The sequence below is a fragment of the Gallus gallus genome, chromosome 2, assembly GCF_016699485.2.
Source record: "Gallus gallus isolate bGalGal1 chromosome 2, bGalGal1.mat.broiler.GRCg7b, whole genome shotgun sequence".
Taxonomy (NCBI): Eukaryota; Metazoa; Chordata; class Aves; order Galliformes; family Phasianidae; genus Gallus; species Gallus gallus.
Window position 1 is genome coordinate 78,974,463 of NC_052533.1, and position 26,625 is coordinate 79,001,087.

At 37.2% G+C, this 26,625-nt stretch overlaps 1 protein-coding gene across 4 annotated transcripts in view; it reads right to left on the reverse strand.

Moving 5' to 3' along the window:
• Positions 1 to 26,625, reverse strand: part of ADCY2 (adenylate cyclase 2) — a 221,309-nt gene that overhangs the window by 105,923 nt on the left and 88,761 nt on the right. For all 4 annotated transcript variants that reach the window (XR_006937251.1, XM_015282305.4, XM_015282304.4 and 1 more), the window contains one exon: positions 19,710 to 19,859. Coding sequence is in view for 3 of the 4 variants with exons in the window: in XM_015282305.4 (XP_015137791.1) it covers positions 19,710 to 19,859 (150 nt within the window). In the remaining variant the exon portion in view is untranslated. The remainder of the gene's footprint in view (positions 1 to 19,709; positions 19,860 to 26,625) is intronic.

A 26,625-nucleotide genomic window follows, 5' to 3' on the forward strand; every position in this document is an offset into this window, starting at 1 on the left:
TATGTGCTCCAACGGCAATTCTTTGTGCCTAGGACCTGTGCATATTTTATGGTTGATGAATAACTTTCTCATAAATCTTTAGTTTTTTGAGAAAATGCAGAAAACTATTACTTTAAAAATAATCTGAGCATAAACAAAAATTAAAGGAATTTAGAAGGATTTTTTTTTTAATAGTTAGATTTAAATTTTCTGAGAGGCAAACTGATCAACTTAAAATGTTTGATCATATGAAGACATTTGGCCTGTCCTCTACTTTCCTCAGGGTACTTTTGAGAGGGATCTTGCATTGCAGAAATGCAGATAGCCCATATCAAGCCCATCACGCTCACCCCCAGTGTCACTGAGGACTTAATAATTCTTAGTCTTTTCTCTACAAATGTTGTCTTGATTCTTCTTCCATGTATCACCCTCACCCAATTACACACTGTTTCTATCTTCTACTCCCACTCGTGTGTCCAAAACAGACATTGGGTTCCTAAGTTTGTAGACCCTTGGTCTACCACGGAACTCTTCTGGTCCTCCTGTCCAGCAGTATTTGGCACAACTCTTGGCAAGCTGCTCACGCAACAGCATTTCAGCTGTTTAACTCCTACATTTCTTCAGATCTCTCAGGAGAACTCACAGATACGAAGACTTATTACTGGTTATTTTATTTATTCTATTTATTCCTTGACCTCTTCTCAACTTTCACCTTGGGAGAAATGCTATAAAATGAGTCATAAACATGGGATACTTTTTTGTTTCACAACAAATGCAAAAGAATAAAAAAAGTAATCACTATCTTTATTATGTGGAATCATATGGCCTAAGTACTGAACATGCTTTTACTCTGGAAAAAAAAAAATAATTTCATTTCAGTACAGTTGAAAACATACTTCCTCATTCCTTCTAAGCATTGCTGCTAAACTAACATTGAAATATTTCCTTTCAAATATAATTTCATTTTCCCAGGAGATCAAAAATTAATTATTTCTTTAAAATGTTTACAGATTACACATTTCAAGAGAACTTCGAGTGTTCCTGCAGTCATTTAAAATTACTGTTATCAATCTGCATTCATAAAAACATGGATTACATGGAATGCTTTTCTCTGCCTTTTTTTGTTTTCTTTTTCCTCCTCTGTGCTTGACAGCACAAACCTGGTCTAGAACCAATAAATTAATACTTTACTTTCAAAGGTGGTGTTAAAGTAGCTTTCTTAGGTTTGATTATGAACATTTTAATACATTTACAAGGAGACAATGCAGGTAAGCTGCAGAACACAGCTTAGTCCCTTAAGACTTTTACTGTTTTTACATTTAAATACATATCAAAAAGCACCCAACATGACTTACAAACACGTCATTTAAGCATGATCAGAAGCACCTTTGTGAACTAGTGCCTAACTTCAAATGTCTGCAGTTTATTAAGTACTGAATATCAATTTGCAAGTTGAAAGCGTGAAGACAAAAGAATGCCTTAAAACTGTATTTTTTACACTTTTTAAAGTTGATACCAATAGCATGAAATCTAAACAAAATCAAAGTAGGTTAACTAAAACATACCATATCACTCTTACTTTCTGCTGTAATTCATTGCAACCATACTCTAAGATAGACCAATAAATCATTTTATTCCAAGGATCCAGTGCATTCAACAGTGGATGCTATGTAACTTTCAAATTCAAGTTATTCTATACCAGCGTCTACCTCCTTTGAAAAAAGCAATTAACCCCACACCACAGCTGCAGATTTCAAAGGCTAAAATAATACTTTCTGAATGAAGAAACTTACTAATTAAGTTTATACTACAGGCATAGGTATTGCCCCACATAGAGCCACGGGAAACAAGACAGATGGGAACTTGTGGCGATGGGGACAGAATGGCAAGGCTGAGCCAGTTTTACCAGAGACCGATGGGTACCGTTGGGCCATGGCAGCCCTTCCAGTTTGGGAATTTGCTCACCAGTGCATCTCTCATTGAAGAGTAAACAACCCCGCATCCGTGCTAACGCAGGCAGTGACTCAGAAGCAGCTGTCACAGCGCTCACTTTGCAGCTGATGCCTGAATGTTCCCAACACCACATCTACCTCACAAAATAAAAGCCTTTTCAGAGGGCAATGGAATAATTTGTTTAAATATGTGGGCTTTTCAGACTAAGAGAGTGAGTCATTCATTAAAGTTAGGCTAAGCACCTGATCAGCTCAAACACATATTTCCATGGAATGAAGCCCTTGCATCACATCATACTAGTAATTTTATTTTCCTTGCTTCCTTTAAAAAAAAATGCATCTTATTATCCTCCCATATTGCCAAGTTAAAATTCCAGCATCATTTCATATGAACAGCAGTACTGAGGAACTGCAAGTGATGAGCATTTCAGAAGTAACAACTTGTCAACAAAGGCTACATCTTCCAAAGCTACACTATTCACTGTTTCTTCTCCTCAAACAAATACATGTCCCATAGCAGGTAAATGGACAGCTGTGGTAATTTGGGGAAAATTTATGCAAGAAAGCTTCAGATACTGTGGCTGGAAAGAGAGGAATGCAGTTAATCATTTAAAAGAAGACAGAAGTCTATGGTTACACTCAATAAGAGATGCAAGTGCTTTGGCAAATGTTCTCTCTTCATAACTGGGAGCTATGGAGCTCCTCTCTAACTGCAGGAATTGCAAGATGTTAGACAGTGACTTAAGAAGAGATTCCAGAAGAGAAGGCTGAAAATTATTCCTACTGCTAAATTATTTGAAGAAAGGCTATGAGGACAAAAATGCCAGATAAGCTTGACAGAAGAAAGATGTAGAGATGAGTACCATTAGCTATTTGAGAGAACTCTTGTCAAGTACTTTCAAAGACCAAATAGTGGTCCCTCCTGCCCTTCTGCACACAAAGGTACGTTAATGTGATTATATCTGCAAAGTTCCACTGACTAAGATCAATGCACAATCAACTTGAAGCCTTCTGAAACAGTTTGAGAGATCTCCTATACACTTCTGGGAATAGAGTTACCATTGGGGCATCTAGTGATACCTGTAGAGGAAGAAAACCCTTTGATGCATGCTGTTATGATTTTAGCAGTGATGTCAGTGAAAAAGACCACATTTTAATTCAATTTTTGGTGTTGAAGGGATATTAGATCTCTTTCAGTCTCTGAAGGAAACTCAATCTGTTTTAAGTAGCGGACATGCTGGGGCCACTCCATCATCTCTCCCCATCTGTTTTAAGTTCTCTCTGTCTTCCAAAGCTCTCTGCAGCTCAAAGTTTATTTATTCTGCCTTATTGCCTAAGTAAGGCAATTGAAGTCCTTATCCAACATAGCGTTGGATTTTTCACTTTGTTTCTGAGACTCAGATCTCTTAACTCCTACTGGTAAAAAAAAAAAAAAAAAAACAAACAAAAAAAAAACAATGCTTTATCTGGAAGTCAGCATAAATCACTCCTACAACTAGCACAGGATTATCACATGGCTTCTGCATTTGTGTTGTAATCTGAAAAAGTCATTTACTTCCTCAGAACGGAGGGATGATCAAATTTCCTGCATATACACAAAACTGAAACCTTGGTAAAATGAAGAATTGTCAACAAGCATCCAGCTGACTTGAGAATTTCACAGATTCTACATACAACTGCATTTTAAGGCACTCCAAAACCACGCAGTTCTACTTAAACATAATCAGACCTTTCTGAGCTTCACTTTCTATATACACATCTGCATTCCAGATGTATTGCACATTCATTAAACAAAGGCATCACCATTTCCTTTTCTCTTATGTGCATCTTCACATTTATCAACCAATTTACCTTCAGCCCATCATACCTTTAAAATGCTAATGTATGCTATGCAACAGTATACGTATGCCTTTGACAGGCCAGATAATGATTTAATTGAACAAAAAAATAGAAAGAAATGGTGGTACAATTAGTTACGTGCATAAGTTATACTATATTTATGGCTTTGCACAGACTTGTAATGACTGTCTGTTGGCATTGCAGAGAATCTCTGCACAGAGCTTGTACAAAAGCATTAACAACAATAATTAATTGCATTTTATATGCAAAAAATAATGGAAAATCAGCTAACAGTAATATGTTATTCATATGCTAATGATTCTAAATTGGGTTAGGACATATCATTTGTTTCTCAAAATTACTGAAGATGCATACATTAATTTACAAAAAACTCCAGAAAATGCATTTGGGGAAGAAAAAGTAGCTCTACAGTTTACACAAAACTATGAAAATGGACAGTAAGTCTATCACAAGACACCCTCAAGAGAATCAATAACATTGAATTAGAAAAACAGATATTAACAGAGCAAAAGATTGTAATCTTTCACACACAAAAAATGTGAAAAAACAGAAGCTTTTGATTTTGTTGAAATTATCTTGTTAGTACAGTAAAATAGCAGACATCCTTGGATACATTTGCAGACTATCTGCATGTCACAATACCATTCGCAGGCACACCAACACTTCCATGTTCTATTTTTGTAACTGCTGTCACAAACATACTCGTTTTCCCTATGATACCAGAAAACAAGTGTTCAGTTTTAACATACAGTGACTATGTACATTTTAAAATAACCTGGAAGAGAATCTTGAAAGGAAAGAAGACTACCAGTAAATATACAAAGAAAATGGAGCTGTTATTTAAAAAATTCATTATTCATGGATAGATAGGTCCAGCAGCCTCTAAATTACAAAATACAGACGATGAGTTACTCTTTGGGAGTAAACCTATTTACTGCAATTGCATTTTTAAAGAGTGTTATCAGCATGGATCTCATTACAGCTGTACATAATCCCTGTAAGTACTAGGTTTACTTTTCTTTTTTCTTTTTTTTTTTTTTGCTGCTTTAATTATGAAATTAAATATAACCCCAGTTGTTGTTGCAACATATCAGTTCTGGGCTGCCCAAAGGGATTCCCTTAGATGTTTAAAAAGCATTACTGAATTCATTTGTGACTGACCAGAAGTGATACATAAAGCAAAGGGAATTTAACAAAGCCATATTATTCACAAATTTTCCCTCAGACCTCCCATATTCTGAATATCACAGTACTCAGTACAGCACAGAGTTGGGATGGAAAGCAAATATCAGTACCTACTCTAACAAGAGTATTTCTCTTGAAGGATCACATACTCTGCTGGGTAAAGGCAATTTTCCAAAACTACCACTCTCCACAAACATGGAAAACAGACAAAAGCATAAAACTTAACATGAGCCAGCAGTGTGCTCTTGCAGCTCGGAAAGCAAATGGTATCCTGGGCTCCATCATGAGAGGGGTGGCCAGCAGGGACAGGGAGGCGATTGTCCCTCTCTACTCTGTTCTTGTGAGGCCCCATCTGGAGTACTGTGTCCAGGTACGGAGAAAGAGCATAGTCAGAGGAGGAAGAGGTGAAGCAGATATTCACTGCAGCCCAAGGAGTGCCTTTGCTGGAACAGTGCATAGGCCTGAAGGCCTATGGAGAGCCCATAATGAAATAGAGGAAAACTGAGGAGGAAGGAGCAAGCAGAGACGAACAGCTCCAGACCACATCTCCATGGCCCCATGCCACCTGAGGGATGGAGAGGAGTCAGGAGCAAAGGAGAGAAGCTGAGCCTGGGAAAGCAGGGGCGAAAGATACTGTTTCAATGCTGGCTTTTTCGCTCTTCACTACCCAAAACTATGCTAGATGACAAAAGGTTAGTTTACTTTTTCCTGTGTTTAGCCTCTTTCGCCTGAACGGTAACTGGTAAGCAATCACCCTGTCTTTACCTCAACCCTTCAAAAGCTCAAACTTTCTCATTCCTTCTTTTCCTTATTTTTCTCCACCTGTTCCGCTCGAGCAAGAGAGAATAAGTGAGTGGCTGGGTGGGAGTTCGGCTGGGGGACAAGGCAAACCCACTACAGTATCACACAGTTCGCTAAATACTGCAGGAATCTTCCCTCTCAATGCAGCAAGAATACTTCTGCTTGTCAACCATCCTTAAAGCCTGAAACTTCATTCAGCCGTGTAAAGTCATCAATTGAGTGATTTTCCGCTATCTTCTAAAAGCAGAAAAATAAAAACTGCTGCACAGATTTGGTCCTGTCTTACTGCTTGAGCAGTCATTTGATGAGTGGAAGTGAGAAAGCTGATAATGGCTGAGTTTGAAAACTTCAATGGCAAGGGAGGAAACTTTGAAATAGACTAAACCCCGGATCACTGGATTCCTATTTGAGACTGATTTCATGGGGCATCAAATAAAACTACCCAGACAATGACTTAAACAAAACGAAATAATTTTTTTTAACACCATATGCCATTGAGCTGAAACAGTATGCCACAGGACTTCTGAACACCAGAAATTTACACTGCCTCAAAAAAAAAATAAAAAGAGTAGGCAAACTTACAGGTGGAAAACTTACCAAGCATTTTTAAATGCAACAACATCCATACTGGTTCATTAAGCAACTGACCACACATTTTCTTCTACTGAGACAGACTGTTGAAGAAGTATCATCATATACATGAGTGTATTTTCCACTTCACACACAAACTACTATCAAGCAAGAAAATATTGTGCTAGATGTAATTTCTTTTGTCTCAGAATACCTGTATTTGTACTTTTTATTTCTATCCATCTCTTTTAATCTGCTTTTTTTCTCCTCCCATCAACTCTTACTTCAAGGGATATTTAGAATCCTTTAAACAAATATTATTCTTGTACTAGGAGATTCTCACAGTGGTTTAAAAAAAAAATCCCTATATCATCTTTCTACCTTTTCAGCTTTCAAGATGTCTCCTAGATACTGTTTTATTCAGTTCCCTTACTTTAGCATAGTCCTTTTTTTTTTTTTTTTTTTTAAAGTTAATATTACTGTTGTGTTTTAGGGATCTTTTTTTGTTGTTGTTGCTCTTTTCTTTTAACCTTCCAGAGATGCTCACCTACAACACTCAGGATTAAGTGGAGATCTACATTTTAAAGTCCTCGTGAGATGGCTCTAATCAGATTAGTTAAAAAATAGCAAGGAACTTAATTTAAAAATTTGACCTTTGTAAGGTCTTACATCTGCATTCCTAATTCAGGACATACTGTAACACATAAGAGACCACACTCCACAATGACTTTTCCCCAGCCCATGTAAACGTAGCTAAAGTCTCCTTCCAGTGTTGTGTTTACCATAGTGAAAAATACTTCCACCTCCCTGAGAATAGCTAGGACTTGATTTTAGTATTTGTATTTTAGTGCTTTCAGAAAGTTTATCCTACTTTGCACTATCTAGAAAGTAGTAGCAGGCAGGCTGTTTTTCATTTTTGAGTTTTTTACTAAAGGGCTAGCTGTTAACGGCTATTTAGAAAATGGTAAGCGAAAGAAATACTTGGTAAGTATAGGAGATGCCCTGCTTTCTATAGAGTAAGAGAGGCATGAAAGAAAAATCCAATTTATTGGAAGAGACACGGAAGAAGGAAATTGAATGATATTTTACAGTATAGAATGCATTGAGGGCCTTTTAACAAGAATATCTGACAAAGACTATGGATGCCTCAAACGTCAACGACAGAGGAAAAGGAAAGATTCGTGATACAGTTATTTAGAGAACAGCTTTGAGAATTCAAAGTGATGAATCTGGGAAGAGTCAGCTGCAATTCTTGGCTTCACCAGATTTTGTTACTTCATAAGAAAAAGGAAATCCAAAGCAATGGATATAAATATCAGCGTGAGAGAAAGGCAACAGTTCATTAAAATACACTGTAGTCATGAATACACTGCTGGTAGGAGAAGACTTCTACACAGAAGACAAAGAAGACAGTTGCAACTGAAGCTTTATCTACAGTCAAGGAAGGCGTAAAAGATTACAAAATTGCTGAGACAACATACTTCCTTATAATTTCAGGGTACAAGATTTCAGGGATCTAGCTGGCTTCACAGTAATCAACTCGGATATGGGCATTGCAGCCAACTTGTCTTGGATCAGAGTAATGTCCTACACAGACAGGTAACGTGAATTAAAAATAGTTAAAACACTGAAGTATTTTAAATGATAGTATACATTTGAAATGATGCGCCATGGGTGATTTTCTCACTTCTAGAGTAAAAAAAGTTAAAATACAGCAGACTGATCAGATTTTAGCTGAAACGAGTAGAAAGAACTTGTCTTGGAATGAAAATCTTCTTTTTCATTACATGCTCATATAAGTACATTCTGAGGATATGAAAAATTCTTTGTAGGATGGAGCAGCAACAGACGAGTTAAATAGGGAAGTCAGTTCCAATCCAGCACTGGTGAAGAGCAGAACAGAATTAATTGCTTTATTCTTCCTGTCCTGCAAGAATTGGATTTTCAAACCAACTTATTGCAAAGGTGAAAGGGTAATAGCACATCATTTCAAGGTCTTCTGAAATGTCAAATTGAACTTAACAAAAAACATAGTGTTGCCAAAGCATTTTAACATTACAGAAAATCATCTGGATCAACTGGTAGAAGTATGAAAATACAAAATATCAGAGCTAGAAAATATAGTCTACAAGTCATAATAGAGAAAAACAAGCCTTGTTTGTTCCATTAGAGAAGTAACTGGCAGGAGAAGGGGCAATAATCCTCAAGTGCACAGAATGCTGTAATAACAAGGAAAGGAATGAAGCCTATTCACATCCTCTATGAAATGCACTAGCAATCCTAAAATGCATTATAGGATATTTAAGTTGGATGACTTGGAAAATACTCTCCACATAGTGGAGAAGGTGCAGAGGCTCCACATTTTCAAAAACTAGTTAGACAGATACCTGTAGTATGATACAAGGGTGCTTGCTCCTGCCACCCAAGGAGAAGCATTAAATAACCTCTTCAAATTTGAAACTTTTTTCCCTGCATTTTCAAAAGCATTCTGAGGTTAGATCAAAACCTTCCACTAAATTATATTTTGAAAACAGACCTAATAGGTCTGCTTCTGTTCAGGAAAATTGGTTGAGTATTTTTCATTATACACAAATCTCTAATTTTAAAGGGAGCAAATTAAGTTCACAAATGGGTTTGTACATAAGAGTTGAATGTAAAAGTGGTAAACCATTAAATCTATGCATTTTTGCTTTCTCTCTCGCTTTTCTTTTCACTCTTGCTTTATGATTTTTAATTTCCATCATCAGAAAATACATTAAAGTTGGAGGAGGCCAGAAAGAATTCATCAGTGGTTTTGATAAGGCTTTAGAAGGAAAGGCAGATTTCCACGAAACAAGGAAATCCTTGGAGTGGAAGTTCAGGAGGGTGTTTACTTTCTCTGCTACAGCATTTTTAAAAAGCCATTTTTTTATCATAATGTAAAATTGACTTTCAGTTATGATCATACAAAAAGCTTCAATTCAAACACAGTCTCCTAAAAAGCTCCTTTAGTACTGCATCTGCTACCAACCAGACTTAGAAAAAAGAACAACAGACATTCATTGATGATAAAGAGAATTGTTCACATTATAATTTAGATTTACATAAGCACACAATGTAGCACTGTTAATTAATGTTGTGGTTTAAAATTTAGCACAGTAGCACAGATTGAATGGGTTCCAATTCAGTTAGTTGGCAGATTTCAAAATGCAGCTTACTAAGAAAAACATTTACACTGAGTATTTTGAGTAGCATGTCCAAAATATCACAGGATATCTCATACTGGTTTCTATAAAGCTTTTGATCAGCTGGAAGAATAAATAAATTGAATGTTTCTATCAGCCAACTACTTGCCTCAATGTCCTTATTTCATGAGCATTGCTGTACAGAATTATGCTGTAGGTACCTCAGGTGCTTTGGCCTGTGTGTTTGACAGAAACCTTTCAGTCCAATCAGTAAGAGTTTTGGCATGCCTGCATCATTTGCCCTCTACCACCATACAAACAGAATTTATTCCTCTCAACCTGAACAATTCTTTACTTGAAAGAAAGAGACAAAATATGACAATACAAAACGTAGTTCTGAGAATCAGAAAAGCAGACAGATCATGAATATCTTTCAGGGAACTTCTCATTATTAGTTTATACTTGAGTAATCATCCACATGCACATTACACACAGGACTCTAAGCAATGTATTAAATATCAAAGGGCTGCTTGAAGACAAGCCTGGTGACCTAAGGGAAAATGCTGTTATAATCTCAGTGTCTGAGTACAAACTGCTAAAACTAATGAGCTCTCCAATGGATAGGAAAGGGTTTTCCTTTGTAAAGAAAAAAACAAAGAAATCTTTGAGAAATCACACAGCATGTAAAAAAACCCAGACATTTCCATATCTACTTTGCACTGAGGATGAACGTCACCTAGGAATTACAAGACATCAGGTAAAACTTTACTGTGTTCAGGTTTTAATTCTGCCCTGTAAAATCTAGTATAAATGGGGCTGATTACACTGATCTTCACCTTTTCTACACTTGTGTCTGAATCATAACAAAAAACAGTTTCATGAAGAGGTTGAGCAGGAAACCAGAAGCTACTGCTATAATGATTTTCCTATTACACTAATCAAAATCAAATTTAGATCTCACACAAATCAGATTTTTGTGCAATGAAAAATCCCAAATGAATCTGCTTAGAAAATATCCTGCAGAAAGATGGGAGGAGTTAAGTCTATCATATCTGCAAGTACAATCGTGAAATAACTGTAAATGAAGTTTTCCCGGCTAGACAGTGAACTTACGTTCTTAATTCTTGACGACATTTCTGGAATAAAATGCAGAGCAATTTCCTTAAGAACTACGGAAAAGCTAACAATTCAAGCCAAAAAAAGCACACTGCCACCCACAGAAACTGCATGGACTGAGATGTTTTTCACAAACACTAAGATTAAGCTACTTACGCTATTATGAGGATGTCTATAACACAACTGAGATGTACGGTAGGTTAAAAAAGAGAATAGATGAGGCCTCCAGGTCAACAAAAATCACTGTATAGTTACTCTACATACAATATCCTATAACGCCCACTTTAAGAGAAGAATGTTTTAACGTAGAGAGCTGAAAAAATGGCATAACAAGGAAGGTAAGGAGAAAGGGGTCCAGTTGGACTTAAATAATTTGTAGATAGAAATAAAATGACAATTTAAAAAAAATAGGCAATTAATTATGAGAATAATTAACAATTGAAAACTTTGATCTTGCTGCCAAAAGACGTTCTTCTTAAAAAGAATTACATTTTAGCTATTAATTTTAGTTCTCACAACGAGGCTGACAAAACCACAGGTGGCATGACAAAAAATTAGCATTTGCCTGTCAGCTGTGTAATTCATCACAATTATCAGGGTATCTATGAAAGTGTGGCAATTAGTACCTGTTTAAACCACACATTTCTCTTTAAATGAAAGCAAAGCAGTATGACTCACTGATTTTTCTGAAGATGTTACATGTTATAAATTACTGCAATCAACACATGGAGAAGCAGCTGAAATCTCATCCATTTCCCTGCAAAATAGTAAATGACCTTTTCTCTCTGTAAAGTCCTGAGGTAAGAACAAACATGACAAGCAGGAATGCACTGTCTCTGTTGAGAAGTGCAGGAGACACCTGAGTAAGATACTTGCTAAGCCATTCATTTCAAAATAATGAACATCATGAGTGTCTTTGTATAGATAACTAGACAGCCAATGACGATACCTCTCCCTCTTAACAATGTAACATACATTCCCTTTGGTGAAAGGCACACTTTATAATACTTTATAACATTGCAAGCCTTATTCGTACTCAAGGGATCTCACATAGGACCCACAAATCATTTAGCAGAGCAAAAATCTGAAAATGGTGCAAGACAAGTAGTCTTTTACAATAGTATTTCCCCTACAAATCCAGGTAATTCCTCTGACCCTTGGAAAAAAAACACTAAATGGGAAATATCCCATAGGCAATGGACATCTGGAGTTATTCTGAAAACTGAAAAGATTCAGGCAGAGGGCAAATCAACTACCCATCTGTCTCCAGGACTCAAGCTCAACAGGGATGATGTTCCTAAGCAACTTCTGAAGCAGTCAAGTAGAACAGGCAAAGAACTGAGTACCTCTTCAGCCCGGTCATCAAGCCTGTATGTAGCTATGGGAACACTAGCTTTGCCACTGTTTTGTTATAGTTTTTTTTGTTTGTTTGTTTGTTTGATCTACAAGTCATGGTCATGATGCAAAACTAAAGCACAGTAACTAACTTAGATAAAACATGACTGGAGCGTCTTATTTGTCATCCAATGCAACGCAAAACAAATGCAACCACTTTAATGCATTCCAGATACCTCACAGTACATTTTTTTTTTTGTCACAAATGACAGACACTTGTTCACTTGTTTAGTAATATTACATTGACATACTTCTTGTTACCAGATGCAGAACACACTAATCTTCAGCACCTCCCCTCCTAGCTAAATAACAGAAATCATAATGAAACAACCGTATTGAGATGTCTCCACTACAACTGAAGTGAATGAACAGTATAGTCACAATAAGCAGAGTAAATGCTAGGAATAAATTTACAGTGCATGTAGTGATGCTATTAATAGAGTTAGATTACTTAAAGAAGTGGAAAAATTCTTCTGGGTAATCCAGCAGCTATTCACAGTCACAATGAATGATGGTTAAAGACTCAGTTGTTCTATTACCACTACTGGGAGAATTCTAATTACGCTCTATGATTTCTTTACATGCATTTAAATGCACCTTTTTTGTTGTTGTTGTTTTTACCCCCCAGAGATACTCAGAAATCAAATGTTCTGGAAATTGGAAAGAACTTTGTTCTACTGTAGTCACCACCTGTACAGCAAACCAGTCCCTCAGAATACATTTAGAGAGCACAAGACTTTGCTGTAAAAAACTGAAAAACAGATGGTCTAGTCTCGTTTCACTGGGCTTTGTAAATATACCTCTGGTAAGAAAGCAGTGAAGCAGTGGCAAGCTGGAACTAAACCACAGTACCATTCTGAATACATCTTATTACCAGAATTTGGCCAGCCCAGACCAAATTCTTCAAACTTCTTATAAAAAGCAAAAACAAACAAACAAAAAACCTATTTCAAATAATTTTCCTGTTAGGAATCACACAGGTGTAGAAATCCTGGTAGAAGAGGCAGCAGAATATCACATCCCAACCTCAGCACAAAAAGCTAAACCCATTAGAATAAACAAAGAGTTTGAGCAAAAATACTGCAACTTTATTTCTCCAGCTCCTGAAATGTTGACATCTGAGTTCCAAAATAACTATCTTTAAAGTCCCAACAGCAATAAAATAAAAGAATAATTGCCATTTCAAAATAATTAAACTGTAGTACTGCTATGTACTTGCTCATTTTTCTGACAAACCTAATGAAGCAAAGGTGTATGTGATGCAATTATTTCTGAATTAAATAATTGCAAATTCTCTTCTGCATCATATTAAGGTTACAGAATATAGAAGCATACAATGGAAACTATTATATTGTTATTCTCCTTATCCCCACACTTCTACTAAATCAAGCTTCCTACTCTGTCGTACAATGCTAATGCTGAATTTCACATGATGTTTTACCTCTTTCACACACTGCACTAAACCATAATTGCCTTCATAAAGTCCATTAAATATGTTATAGGGGCCATAAATAGAAATAACAGTACTAAAGGGCTACTGAACAGCTCAGAAGGGGAACTAAGATGGAGAAAGCAGGACATCATCTTACTGACTAAAGTAGGTTTATAAATTCTCATGCATTTTGTCAAGAGTACCTGCAGGACAGATAGATAGCCTCATTGAGAACATAGTGGGGAGGGCAGCTGCAGCTCCAGGTCTGGGACATGAGGAGAAGGCGTCAGCAAGCTGGAGTAAAGTAACTGAGTAAAAAAGCAGATCCCTAATTGCAACAAAAAATTCAGTGGGAAGGGGATCCAAGCCACCAGTATTGATCTCATCCTGATGAAGAACTCGAAACATGGACATGTTTTGGCACCGTTGCTTTCTGCTCCAGTAACACCTGGAATCACTCACTTCAGGACCCCGAGGGAAATATTGTGTGACACCTGAAATCTTGTTTATGGGCAAATAAGAAATAAGTCTGTCCTATCAATCCAAACTCAGTACAAAGCACGCGGCCTGACACTAGCAATGGCAATAATGTATTGCTGGGTACTGCGTCCAGATGTGGAGTCCTCAGTACAGGAGAGACATAGACCTGTTGGAGTACATCCAGAAGAGGGCCACAAACATGATCCAAGGGATGGAATGCTTGTCCTATGAGGACAGGCTGAGAGAGCTGGGGATGGCCTTCAGAGGTCCCTTCCAACTCTAGGGATCGTTATTCTATGATAAAGCTGAGGGCAGTACCAGAGAAAGAGGAGATCCAGAAGGTTTTCCGTATAACAGTTTAAACTGTTTATACTTCTCTCCATCAATTAGACTGTGTTAATTAATGTGGACTGTGACCGTTACTATTATTTTAACTGAAATACAAGTAATTGTTTGTTGTATTTCTGTTAGATTAAGACATTACTTAGAACAGATTCTGAGCTATGTATTTACAATATGATCCCTTTAGCCTACAATAAGAGTTGAGACACAACAACTGCTCCAACTGAATCCTGAAGATCTCTCAGCACCCAGACCCACCACCTCCCTGGCCAACCTTTCCCCATGCTTAACTCTTCTCCTGAGGAGGAAATCCTTCCTTCCAGTCAGGATTTTCCCTGTTGCAAATGGTACCTGTAGCCTCTCATCTGTTCACTCTGTGCCCCTGAGAATAAACTGAGCCCATCTTCTCCATAAACTGCTTCAGGCAGAAGGCTACTGCTAGGTCCTCATCAAGCCTTTCCATCTGTAGCCAAGCATTCCCAGCTCCTCTGAGGTTCTCATCTTCTGTCACAGTCTCCAACTCCCTAATTAATCCTGTAGCCTATCCATTAATCCTGTATACCATAGCCATCTTCCACGTGGCTTGCCATACAGGAATTGGCACTTCCTCACAACAGCCTTTAATTCTGGTAATTAAAAGAAAGGGCTAGCACCTCACCTGTGTGTATGTGTACAAACAGACCTGGAGTAGAAAACGCATTCTAAGATTTAAAAGACCAAAGGTAATTTTTATTTCTCATTTTTCCCCCACTTACTAACCTTGAAGATGCACAAAGAGGGGAAAATCAAAAACAAAACAAAAGAAAAAAAAAACAAACAAGGAAGCCCTCAGAAGACCTATTCTATGTTCACAACAATTTTAATAGCTTACATTTTAAAATGCATTAATTGAACATTCAGGAATCCACATTTTATATATTAGCTCCAAATAACGTATTTAAAATACTTCTTTACTAACAGCCTCAGGTCTCAGAAATGTACGAGGTTTCTCTCATTTAGATTCATTTAAAAACAGTTTTGAAGTATTGCAGTGCTTGTAATGAATGGTATTGCTTCACCATGTTTCAGTGAAAAATTAAAATGCCATTCAATGTTTTAAAATCTCATTCATTTTCATCTGCTACTTGAGCGTTGTTTCTAAAACCATCATTATGCTGCCTCCTTTGTAAAGATAGCATTTTAGGGAACACGCTGAACACCAACCCCTTACAAACATATCTCTGCTGTTGTAAGAATTTCTTAGTCTATGTCTCATAATGCAAAGCACTAGAAGGTAGAGAAAAGAGCAATTATGTTAACTACTTGTCAGAGTTAAGATCTTGCACTCCGTGATAGTGAGTCATTACCCCTACAAACTGTCAGCCAGGCTGCATCAGTGAGACAAACAGTGTTATGAGAGGCTATTTTAAATATATATCTTGAAATAAGGTTGTAAATCTACAGAGGTCAGAATAGTTTCATAATTCTCTTTTATATACATTGAAAAGATAGAGAAGCTGTATAAGAAGCACCAAAGTAGGCATTTAAAATAGTGTCTTTTGCCACAGGAGTAAAACAAATCTCACAATACCAGCAAAACTAAAACCCACAGAAAACCCTACAAAAACTCAGTTCATAAAAAGGCATAGCTCACAATACACAAACATCTAAACATACACATGCGTAGGAGAACAAGCGTTATATAGGGTAAACCCAACCCAAGCCTAAGCAATGCACCTATGCAACAAATCATATGAAAGCGTAAAGGTCCTGAGGGCTCTGATTATCAGCCCTGACCAGTGTAACTTGGGCCTCCAGTCCTGCCTCTTACCCACAGGCCCAGGAGACCCATTTTAGCTCACCCATGGTTCTTCAGCCCCAGCCTGAGTCATGGTGTAGGAAATGGCTGTGGACCCTTGGTTGGCTTTCCAGTTTCACTTTAGACCTGCCTAGCTACTATTGGACCGAACCCTGATCTGTGGATCAACTTGCTTGGCCTCAGTCATGCCACATGACCACAAACTTGCCTGGACTCTTGCTCAACACTGGCTGCCACCATTGGGTGTGCCCAGCTTGTACTGTAGGATGAAGCCCTGGCTGGCGAGGCCTCTGCCCTGCGGTGAGATGTTATCACCCATGGCTTCCCATCCGTTAGGGTGCAGCTATACCTTAACAGAAATACAGAGCAGCATGGGTGCAATATTTCTAATTTACATCTGAATATATATATATGAGCACGCTCCTTTTTCAGCAGATACCACTGTGCACTTGTCTCCCCTGATAACACTGAATGCTGTGTTTCTCTTGAGTTCTTTGTGTAACTGTCAAGCAGTATCCTGATATACTTATCTATTGATACAATCAAAATGGTCTTCACAAAAAGGTTATTCAAAGGCAAAGAAAAGAAAACTGAAAAACAACAGCTACAGACAACATCTGTATGGTCCTACCCTCAAACAAAATAAGCAGAAATTCACAGAGTAATGTGGAATAAGTTGTTTGTCTTCTGAAAGCGATTACAAAAGACATGATGTCAGTGAGTGCAAATTTGATCCGTAGCCCTAAATATTTTGAATCCTACACTCTACGTTTGTGTGAAAGCAGCCTGTGTTGTTTCTCACTGAAGTAAATTAATATTGTGTGTGCATGTGAAAGAGATGTCAAATTAAGGGCTGCACTACAATCTTGCATGGGTTAATAAAGTCTTTGATCAAATTCAATGTTTTTTTAACATGCACCTGCTCCTACTATTTCAGGTACCTGACTCAATTCTCTAAAAACAGTCAGCAATATCGTTGACTTGCTACCTGAATACTAAGAATGGGAATGATCTTTTCTGTCTCTTAATAAAAACAATCTTAAAAAACAGAGACCAAAGTACAACCACTTCTAGACTAAAGTTTGCAGACACAGAAGTACATCACCCTGGAGAAGAGACTCCTTCTCAAATGAATCCTCATTTACCCCTATACATTTAAGTATCTGGCATTCGTAAATATAAAGGCAATGATCTTGTAATGAGATGAAAAGTGCAGCAATGACACCAGAACAGCAAGGTCCAGACTGCAGCAAATGAGGATTTGCTCAAACACAACAGCCAGGAGCAGAGAAATGAAGGAAAGAAGCTGCTTACCTTAAGAAGCCTCAGGTATGCAAGGATCTCCAGCAGGAAACCCTTACATCCAGTGCCTACCCTTAAATGAGGTCTGGGAAGGGGTGGATCCTGGCTCCACCCCTTCCGGTCACTCAGGTGCATACAGCTGAGCCCCCCTGGGTTGGCCCTGCCTTCCCCACCAGGTTCTCAATCACCGTTTCAAGCAGTGACCTAGCATTTTAGCTACACATCTACACCCCCTTGGATTTTTTTATTAGAAAAACAGTGACATGGGTTAAAATACATGTTATGGGGTTGAGGGAATAAATATTAAAGAAATACATGTAAGAAGATCAGATGATCTAGTGGTTCATGAGAGGTAAAAAAAAAAAATCATTAATATTTATTGAATACTTAACTTACTCCAGTTTAACGAGTCATTGACCTATCTATTAATAATGAAAATGCCCAAATCCAGACCTGCAATAGACTGTTTTAAAAGTGTGTAGATGCCTTAACTAATTTGATATGCTTTGTTAGTGAAAAACAATTGCTTCTGCTTTCCATCTTGCTGGATTCTAACATGCAAGAGATACACAACTCCTAGAAAGAACAAAGAGGAAGCGTCCAGCATAGAATTCCAGACATTTTACTTCTCTCTGTTGACAGACTCTCAACCATTTTTATGATACCTTCAGAAGTTCTAGGAAGCCAAAGTGATGTCTCTTCATAAAAGTTAGCAGCATCAAGTAAACAATACACATTTAAACAAACCACCAGCCAGCACTTTTACTCCATCAGTACTGACTTCTACAAGCACCATCCTTACCCTTTTGAGAGCACCAATTGATAGCGTGTCCACTAACACTCCATCCTGATTCCTACTGACACACCAATGCATTTCCTGTTCTTACAGGAAAATGCAATCAATAATGGAAGCCTAAATCTTTACAACTGTGCTCAGGAAGCTAAGAGTTCAGGTCTCTCCTGAGCAAGAGACTTTGATGCCTGCTATGAGTTGTACTGTTTGATTACGGCAGCTGAGCCTGGGCACAGAGGACAACATTAACCTTACTCTACTAAGTTGCTGTGAGTCTAGAAGCAATCACATCATCCTCATGTTTCTGGAGACTGTCCCATCAGAGTGGTACTGCTCCCAAACAAAGGGCATTAGCTGCCCTGCACTCTGCTTACAAGCAGTCTCTCTGGAACTCATTTGGAGATACTCTGACCAATATGCTCAACAGATGGCAAAATGTGTGTTGCATAGTATCAGTTATTAAGCCTAGTGTTTCATTGTACACATCGCATGGAGGCAGAGGTAGAAAATTATATGTTTACAAAACTTCTCATGCAATGGTACCTTATACAGATTTTGAATCTGATCAGTGCCTTTATTTACTGTGAAGTGTTCTCCTAAGGACTACCTTTAATGTCCTGCAGCATCTTCAGCCAGTATATGGCCCAAGCACACAGCAGAATAAGGCTAGTCCTCTGAACACATAACTTCTGTTAAAGTCACAGTATAGACAATTCATTAACCTTTTCTGCTTTACAAAATCTTCATGATGGATCTTAAAGGTAATTTAAAATGGCTGCAGATATTTATGAGATAGATATGACAGTTAAAGTCAGTTTGTTGGTAACGGCTCTCTTTTCTGACCCTTAACAGTTGATAGAAGTTCTAGTCTGGTGACCTTGTGAGCAAAATATACCCATCTTCTTTACTACTTGATGAACTAATTTGTATTTCAAATTTTCTTAAATGAAGCACCTATCTGTCAGGTTGATAGGCACAGTAAAGAACTTGCAAAGAGACAAAGAACTATATAAAGCAATCAGAGAAGCCTTTTATTCAGCTGCTACAGTAAATGACAGATAGTCTCATTATGCAATTCCCCTAGCTCCTCTTAACACACCTGACCCCTGGAACTATATCACATGATTCATCAGTATTGTAGTCTCAAAAACAGTGCAGTAATATCTTCTGGCAATGATTTTACCATACTGGTCTTGGGCGTGAAGAACTAACGATTCCCAAAGCATATATGTGCATAACACTGCTCATCCAATGAAAACAACAGCAAAGACATATAAAAACAGAATCAATATAGCATTTTTAACATTCCCTATACAAAATATTTTCATAAAACAAAGAGAAGAAAATATGTATTTGACAACACAAATAATTATAATGCCTTCTTAGATGCAAACTGCACAAAACCCTGTTCAAAAGATTTTGTATATTTCATGAAATAACTTTCAGTAGGCATTCCTCCACTGGCAAGCCAGATCATAGAGCACTGAGCAGGAAATAGCACAGTAACAGCAAAACAGATCAAACACAGGTATGACCTTACCTGTTGCCGCTTCTCAAATTCTAACTTGATCCGCGATTTGATGCAGTTGCACGTGTCCTGGTATGTCTGCTGCAGTGCCAGCTCCATGAGGTGTTTGTGGTATGCTCCAGCCAAGTTTCCACAGATGAAAATGATTACATTCGCCAATATCTAGGGAGGTTTAAAAAAAAAAAAAAAAAAAAAAAAAACACACAAAAAAGAGCAGTCAGGGAACTTATTCAAATAAATTAGCAGAATATAGTCCTAACCTGATCTGAAAGATCGCTGCAGTTACGTATTTTGCTTTTGTTTGATTCCTAGCAAGGGGTTCACCTTTTAAAAAGCCTTCACATTCAATGGCAAAGCAATTATACCATTTTCATTTAGTACAAAATAAGAACATAAGGAACATTTGGCAATTCTGTGAGGTATATTTTTAACAAAAAAGAAATTCAGTTCATGTTCTACTTCCACTGCTGAACACCAATTAGGTGGGATCTACTGCTGTAAAGTGACAGTTATGGCTCCTAGAAACACCAGCAGCAGCCAAGTGACTGCCATCCTCTTTTGGCAAGACAGTCTTTTGCAGTGCTATAGGATTAAGGAGTAAAAATACAGCATCAACAATCTGGCCTGCATTTTATCTCACCCTGAACCACTATAAGCGTTAGCTATAAACATCAACCTTGCTGAGGATTTACATAGTAAGACATGATATCTTTCTTCCAGAATATACTTCTAGCTGCCTTGTTTGCCTCAAACACAAAACTAAATTTATAGTTTACACTTGAACTTACAACATCAGATGCTCAGTGTGCACAACAACACATGAAAACAAGAATTGTTTTCTTTAAAGCGAGATAAAAGTAGTTTAAATGAAACCTTTATTTTGAATTGGATGGCGAAGAGATGACAGCGCACAGAAGAAAATTTGAACTCAAAACTGTTTTATGTTTGATATCAGTAATATCACAGCACTCTCAACAGATGTAGATTAGTGAACAAAAATTTACGTGAGAGATTGCAGTGGAGGGGAGGTCATGCAAACTGGCAGTCACAGCCACAGCCTCTCTGGGCAGCCTGTGCCAGTGCTCCATCGCTCACACACTCACACGGTACAGTAGTGCTACCCTCCAGTATTCTAGTTTGTGCACACTGCCTCGTGTCCAACCATGGGGCTCCACTGAAAAGAGCCTAGCTCTGTCCTTGTTGCACCTCCCCTTCAGGTATTCACCCCCACTGATACAAACCCCCCAGTTCTCTACTTCAGGCAACAGTCCCCAGCTCTTTCATGCTCTCATAGGATTGCTGCTTCAGTTCCTATTTTGGTATCTCTCTCCATTGGACTCTTTCCAGTATGCCCAGTTCTTTCTCATTCTGGGGGGATCAGAATGGGACAGAGTACTCCAGGTGCAGCATTACAAATCCATATGTACAGATCTGTGTTCAAAAACTGCATGTGCACTTACTAAATGTACCACCCAGATTCATAAAGCTATAGACTATTCAGTGCAAAACTTCAGGAGTATAACCAACTAAAACTAAAAAAAAAAAAAAAATACACTGAGATAGCTAGATGGAAGAGTAAATTATGAGTATCATCTTCGCAGCCATAGAAAAACAGATTACAGTTTTATAACTGAACCAGATGAAGTGAGAAAATAGATGGAAACAAGTGAGTGACAAGCAAGGAAGCTAATTAACCAGGCTTTTCAGATTCTCAGTGGGGTAATACAGCCCACGTGAAGCTCTGTGCATGCTTGCAGTACCTGAATTAGGCTGTTCAAAGCCTCTTGCCATACACACTGGAGATGTAACACGTAAGTGTGTAACTGAATATGTAATAGAAAATGTGTTGAGAACTACCTCGATTCTTGTGGCTAGGCAGAATTCATTCAGAAATGTATCACTAAGGCATTAAAACAAAAAACTCTTCCAAGAAATGGATGAAATGGTTTTTTGCTCAGAGCAACAGATATTTTGTCTGTGTTGCTTGAGCATATATTTCTGTTTCTGCCAGTAAGTTATTGAGTGAAACATAAAGTGGCTATAAAAGGTTTAATGGAAAATAAAAATACTTGCTGAGTACCTCCCTTCTCCTAAATCTTACTTTTTTTTTTTTTTTTTCCCCCTGAGCAGCAGTCCAGTTTCAGCATACGAGCTGGAGATGAGCACCACCTGAGGTTTGCAGTAAAGTCTCACATGCATGCTCCTGGAAGACACAAGTTCAAATTTTTTTGGACCAATGAAAACTTAACTAAGCTTACTGCTTCCGAGTAAAGTATTCTAATCAGTATGCAATCGTATGAAATATTCTTCCTGTTCTTCTGTCAGGCATCTGCTCTGAGAAGAAGATTCCATGCTCTGAATCATCCCTGGACCAAAGCACTTAGAATGAATTTCTAAGTTAAAGTAGCCTTGCCATTTCTCTGAGCTAAAACTCTAAAAATTCTTTTCTCTTCCTGTATATCCCTCCTTTCCTCCAGCAGATCCATGCTGAAAAAGAGATGCTGCGGCCCTTCTGGTAAGAAACTCTGCATTTTGTTATGAGAGCTCTGATCAACTGCGCAGATAAAACAATCATCAAAAGCCTTTATAAAAGAAATTAAAAGGCACCTGAATAGCCTACACAACGTGGTTAAGGCTCCTGTCAAGCTGAGCAAGACTGAGGTGAGGAGAAGATTGTAACACAACAGCAGAAAAAGTAGTGGATGACTTTTAACACACAAAGAGTTCATCTTCTTTATAAACACACTGTATGAAGGAAATCAAGAAACAAAACAACCCCCAGTAATATCCATGAACTACAGAAAGCTTGCACTCCATTTTCTAGATGGAAATACTGAGTCACACAGCAGTCCTACCATCTCTGAACATTCAGCAGAGAGGCAAGTCCACCTCTTGGGCTGCCTGGATCCCTTTAAATATATCTACTAACTGTACACACTGTGGCACTTCCTTCTTAATGCCTAAATACAATGTCTATAGAAGTTGATTTAAATATGAATTAAAAAAGCAAAGAAAAGACCAACAAGGTACCACCAAGAAGTGTCTTCATATACTCCAAGTACCAGCCTGCAACTCTAGTCACTCAAGGATGCCCGATCTACCATCCCTGATCTCTTGTCCTTCCTTGATCTACTAAGAACTGTACACGCTTACAGGCAACAGGGCACTTTCTGAATTGTATTTTTACATTCAAGCAGATGTATTTTTCAGTATCAGCGAATATAAAATGGTCTGATGTCTAGTGCTTAACTAAAAAAATAGATTATATTTAAAAGCAAATGAAGACAAAGTAAAGTAGCTATGACTAATTTCTCAAGAGAGTTGTAAAGTTAACTGAGTTATTTACGAAATGCAGTCTGTCATATAGATTACACTGTAATAGTACGACTTCCTTTTTCTACTGATGAAAGCTGCCTACAAATGCATGTGTATACAAAGAAGTACTACGCAATATAAAGAGTAGAGATTTAAATGGATGCTGAGGAATAGCCAAGGAAGGGTATAATTTATAATGTCTGCATGGAAATTAATGAGAGGCAAAGAATTATTGTATCACTGCACTTCTCTGGCTCTGCAAAGACAAATTGCCTCTGTCCCCATTGGATCTTTCTTTTGATGGACTGTGTGACAAAACAAGTGATGGATGGTGTGACAAAACAAGTTAAGAAACAAGCCTGCTCACTTGGTTTATTTAAGGTTTTAGATTCAGGCAAAATCCAGCTAGAAAGTACACTCTTTACAGTTGAAAGAAACTGAAAAGCAGCACTTAAAAAGGATATGTTTAGCCACAGAGTAAATTCTTAGTTTGCATGGCCACCACACAAAATGCCAAATACCATTATTTTAGTATATGTATCAGAAGGTTCTCCATTTATTGTATACAATATCCTGACTCAGGAAGATCTGGGAAGTAAAAATCATTTCTTTAATGACACTGACATGTTTTAATAATCTGAGGTGTTTAAATCCTCCAATGTTCATGAAAACCACTATAAAAACATGCCATGAATGAACTGAAGAACCAGTAAGCTTCAGTATCCTAAGATCCTTTGTCTATATCATGCAGAACCTCAAGTGCTTTTTTCAGGAGGATCAGTAAGAGTAAAAACAAATTGCAATTTTGCAAGAAACAGCTCATTAGAACAAAAAGCTAAGATTTACTTGAAACTAGAGAGTAAAAAAATTATTAATAATTACATTTTATTCCAGATACCAGCAAAATTCTCTATATTTTTCAACTGCCACCAAAAAAAATAGTAAAAGGCCCCTTTGTGGATGAGCAGAAAGACCTTTTACAAGATAGGAAGTTACAAACTTGTGACTACGTGGCACTGTCTAATTTGTTTGTGTAACCTGCTTCTTAGCTACTGCAATCAGAGCATTGTGGACATCAGCAAGATATTCATTTTCTGTAGTATCTCTGTTATTTGATGTGTTTTTCTTTTTATCATTATTATAGAACTGAGGTTTCTCGTTGCTCCAGGCTGCTTTGTGGAATGACTAGATTTACTTTGTTCAGTTCTGCACATATAGAGAACTGATCTATATGCCAGTGTATATGAAAAGAGATCATAAACTGTAAATTCCCAAATCAAAAAAAGCAAACAACAACAACAACAACAGCAAAAATACACAAAGAATCAGAGTTATGGTCCCTATAGAACACTTTGCTGTAATGCATCATCAATATAATTGACTGATTAATGACCTCATACCTTTAAAATATTAAAATATTTTTTGCTAGGCGGAAACTCATTTTCTTCACTCAGAAGGAGAAAGCCAGCCACTGCACTCCCCTTTCTGCCTCAATGAGGAAAGTTATTTTGTGGTTCCATATGCCTCATGGCTCATTTTATTTCTTTATGACTAAAACTGAACGCATTTGAACATGTGACTGATTGGGGGGAAAAAAAAATCTGCAAACCTACTCTGATGTATATTTAGGTAAAACTAAACATTTTGAAACCAGAATCTGTAAACAATTGCTATTTTCATCCAGAACAAAATGTTAAGTGTTATCCCAGAGAGTCCCATGTCTGGCTTTTAAACAGGCGCGGTCTTCTCCAAGAAATTCATCTCTTTCACTAGTTAATAAAAAACTGAAAATTGCCACACATGTATATGCCCTTACAGGACCAGTGCCAAGTTAGATGTGTAACAAAAGATTTCTCCTCCCTTTTCCACAACAGGACTATTATCATAATCTCCCGCCTGTACTATCTACCAGCCTTTATAAAATTTCTTTATTAAACACATCTCTCTAAACGTCTTCCATTCTGGTCAGTCTTGCAGAAATGATTCAATAGTTTCAAAAGCTGTCAGAGGAAGGATAGACTAATACGAAAGTGAACTGATAATTACTTAAGCCTCATTTCTGTAACAAATGGTGCTACAGATAATGTGTTACATTAGACAACATACTCACTGCAACAAGGCTTCTATCTTCTTTTTGTTTGGAGTACCCCAATTTCTATAGTTTTTGTTCACCTTTCTTATTTTTAGATGCACATAGACAGAATTGTGGTATTTTAACAGCCATTTCTGGTTCTATGATAGAAGTCAGTCTGAGGCAACTAACTTCAGTACAGTACATATATACAGGACTTATTATTATCATTATTATTTTCTTAAAAATGAGAATGCATGCTACGCAATTAAATTTCAATTGAAAAGTTATTCACATATTAACATGTTAAGAAAGAAAGTTATTTTATTAAGTGGGTCACAGAGGTAAGAAGATTTAGTAGCTGATGAAATAAACTAACTCAGCAAATTCAGGACTTTATATCTTGAAAACCACTTAGGGATTATTGAGTTATTTTCAATTATTTACAAACAATTCTCAGTTGTTACTGACAAAATTAAATACATAAAAATACAAAAGTTCAACTCTTCTTGCAATTAAAGCCATCCTGATTCTGTACTCAAGATTAGGAAAAAAAAAAGGGAGAAAAAATAATTATGTATATGCTACATATTTCCAGTTGTCAATATACAATGAAACTAAAATCAATGAAAGTTATTGTTACATAAAAAACCTACAATATCCTTCTATCCTACTGCAAACTGTTGGCAATTAATATATTTGTTTTAAACTAATTAACAGACAAAAGTAATTAAACTTTTTAAAATAGTATTTTATATGATCCCTAAAGGAAATTATGATTCATATAAGACTAGTGTTTTAGGCATTATTTTTCCCTCTCTCACTATTCATAATGAACTGGATAATATTTTTATAAGATACAGTCCTCAAGTACTTGCTGTGCTTGTCTTATGACTAAGGCAAATCTTTATCAACTTCATTTTTCTTTATTTGCAGCCTGTGCCTGGAAACAGTAGGAGTTCCCTATGTACTTTAGGAAGAATAATATGCAAAAGAATTTACATGGAGACGTATAGGTAAAACTGGGGAAAGAGATGAGCTACAGAAATGGATTAAAAACTTAATAATTAGTTTATATTATAAAGTAGACACTGAGAAGCCTTCATGCTGCTGCTTCCAATTCATTCCATTTGTATTTATCTTCACACAAAAGATAACATTTTCTCTACGTCATGTCTCAAAGCTGCAGAAATGTCATTAGTTATGTCAGATTTTCTCTTTCAAAGTCTTTGTATGAAGTACATTGGATATCCTGAATGAAAGTATTCTCTAAATTACATGGTGGGATATACTCTGACTAACATCTGAAAGATCAACACAGTACCTCACTTTCACAGCAGTATTAATGACAACCCCTGTAGAGCAGCATGTGGTTACACATTACAGATGCCTAAAATACCACACAGCATTATAAAGAACAGGCTGCTACTCTTAAAATAGCTGGGAGCAATCATTAAATAAATGCAGGTATTGCCCAGTGAAGAAACAAATTCCATGCTTCCACGCTTATTTGATTCTTTAAATCTACCATTCATCCCTCTC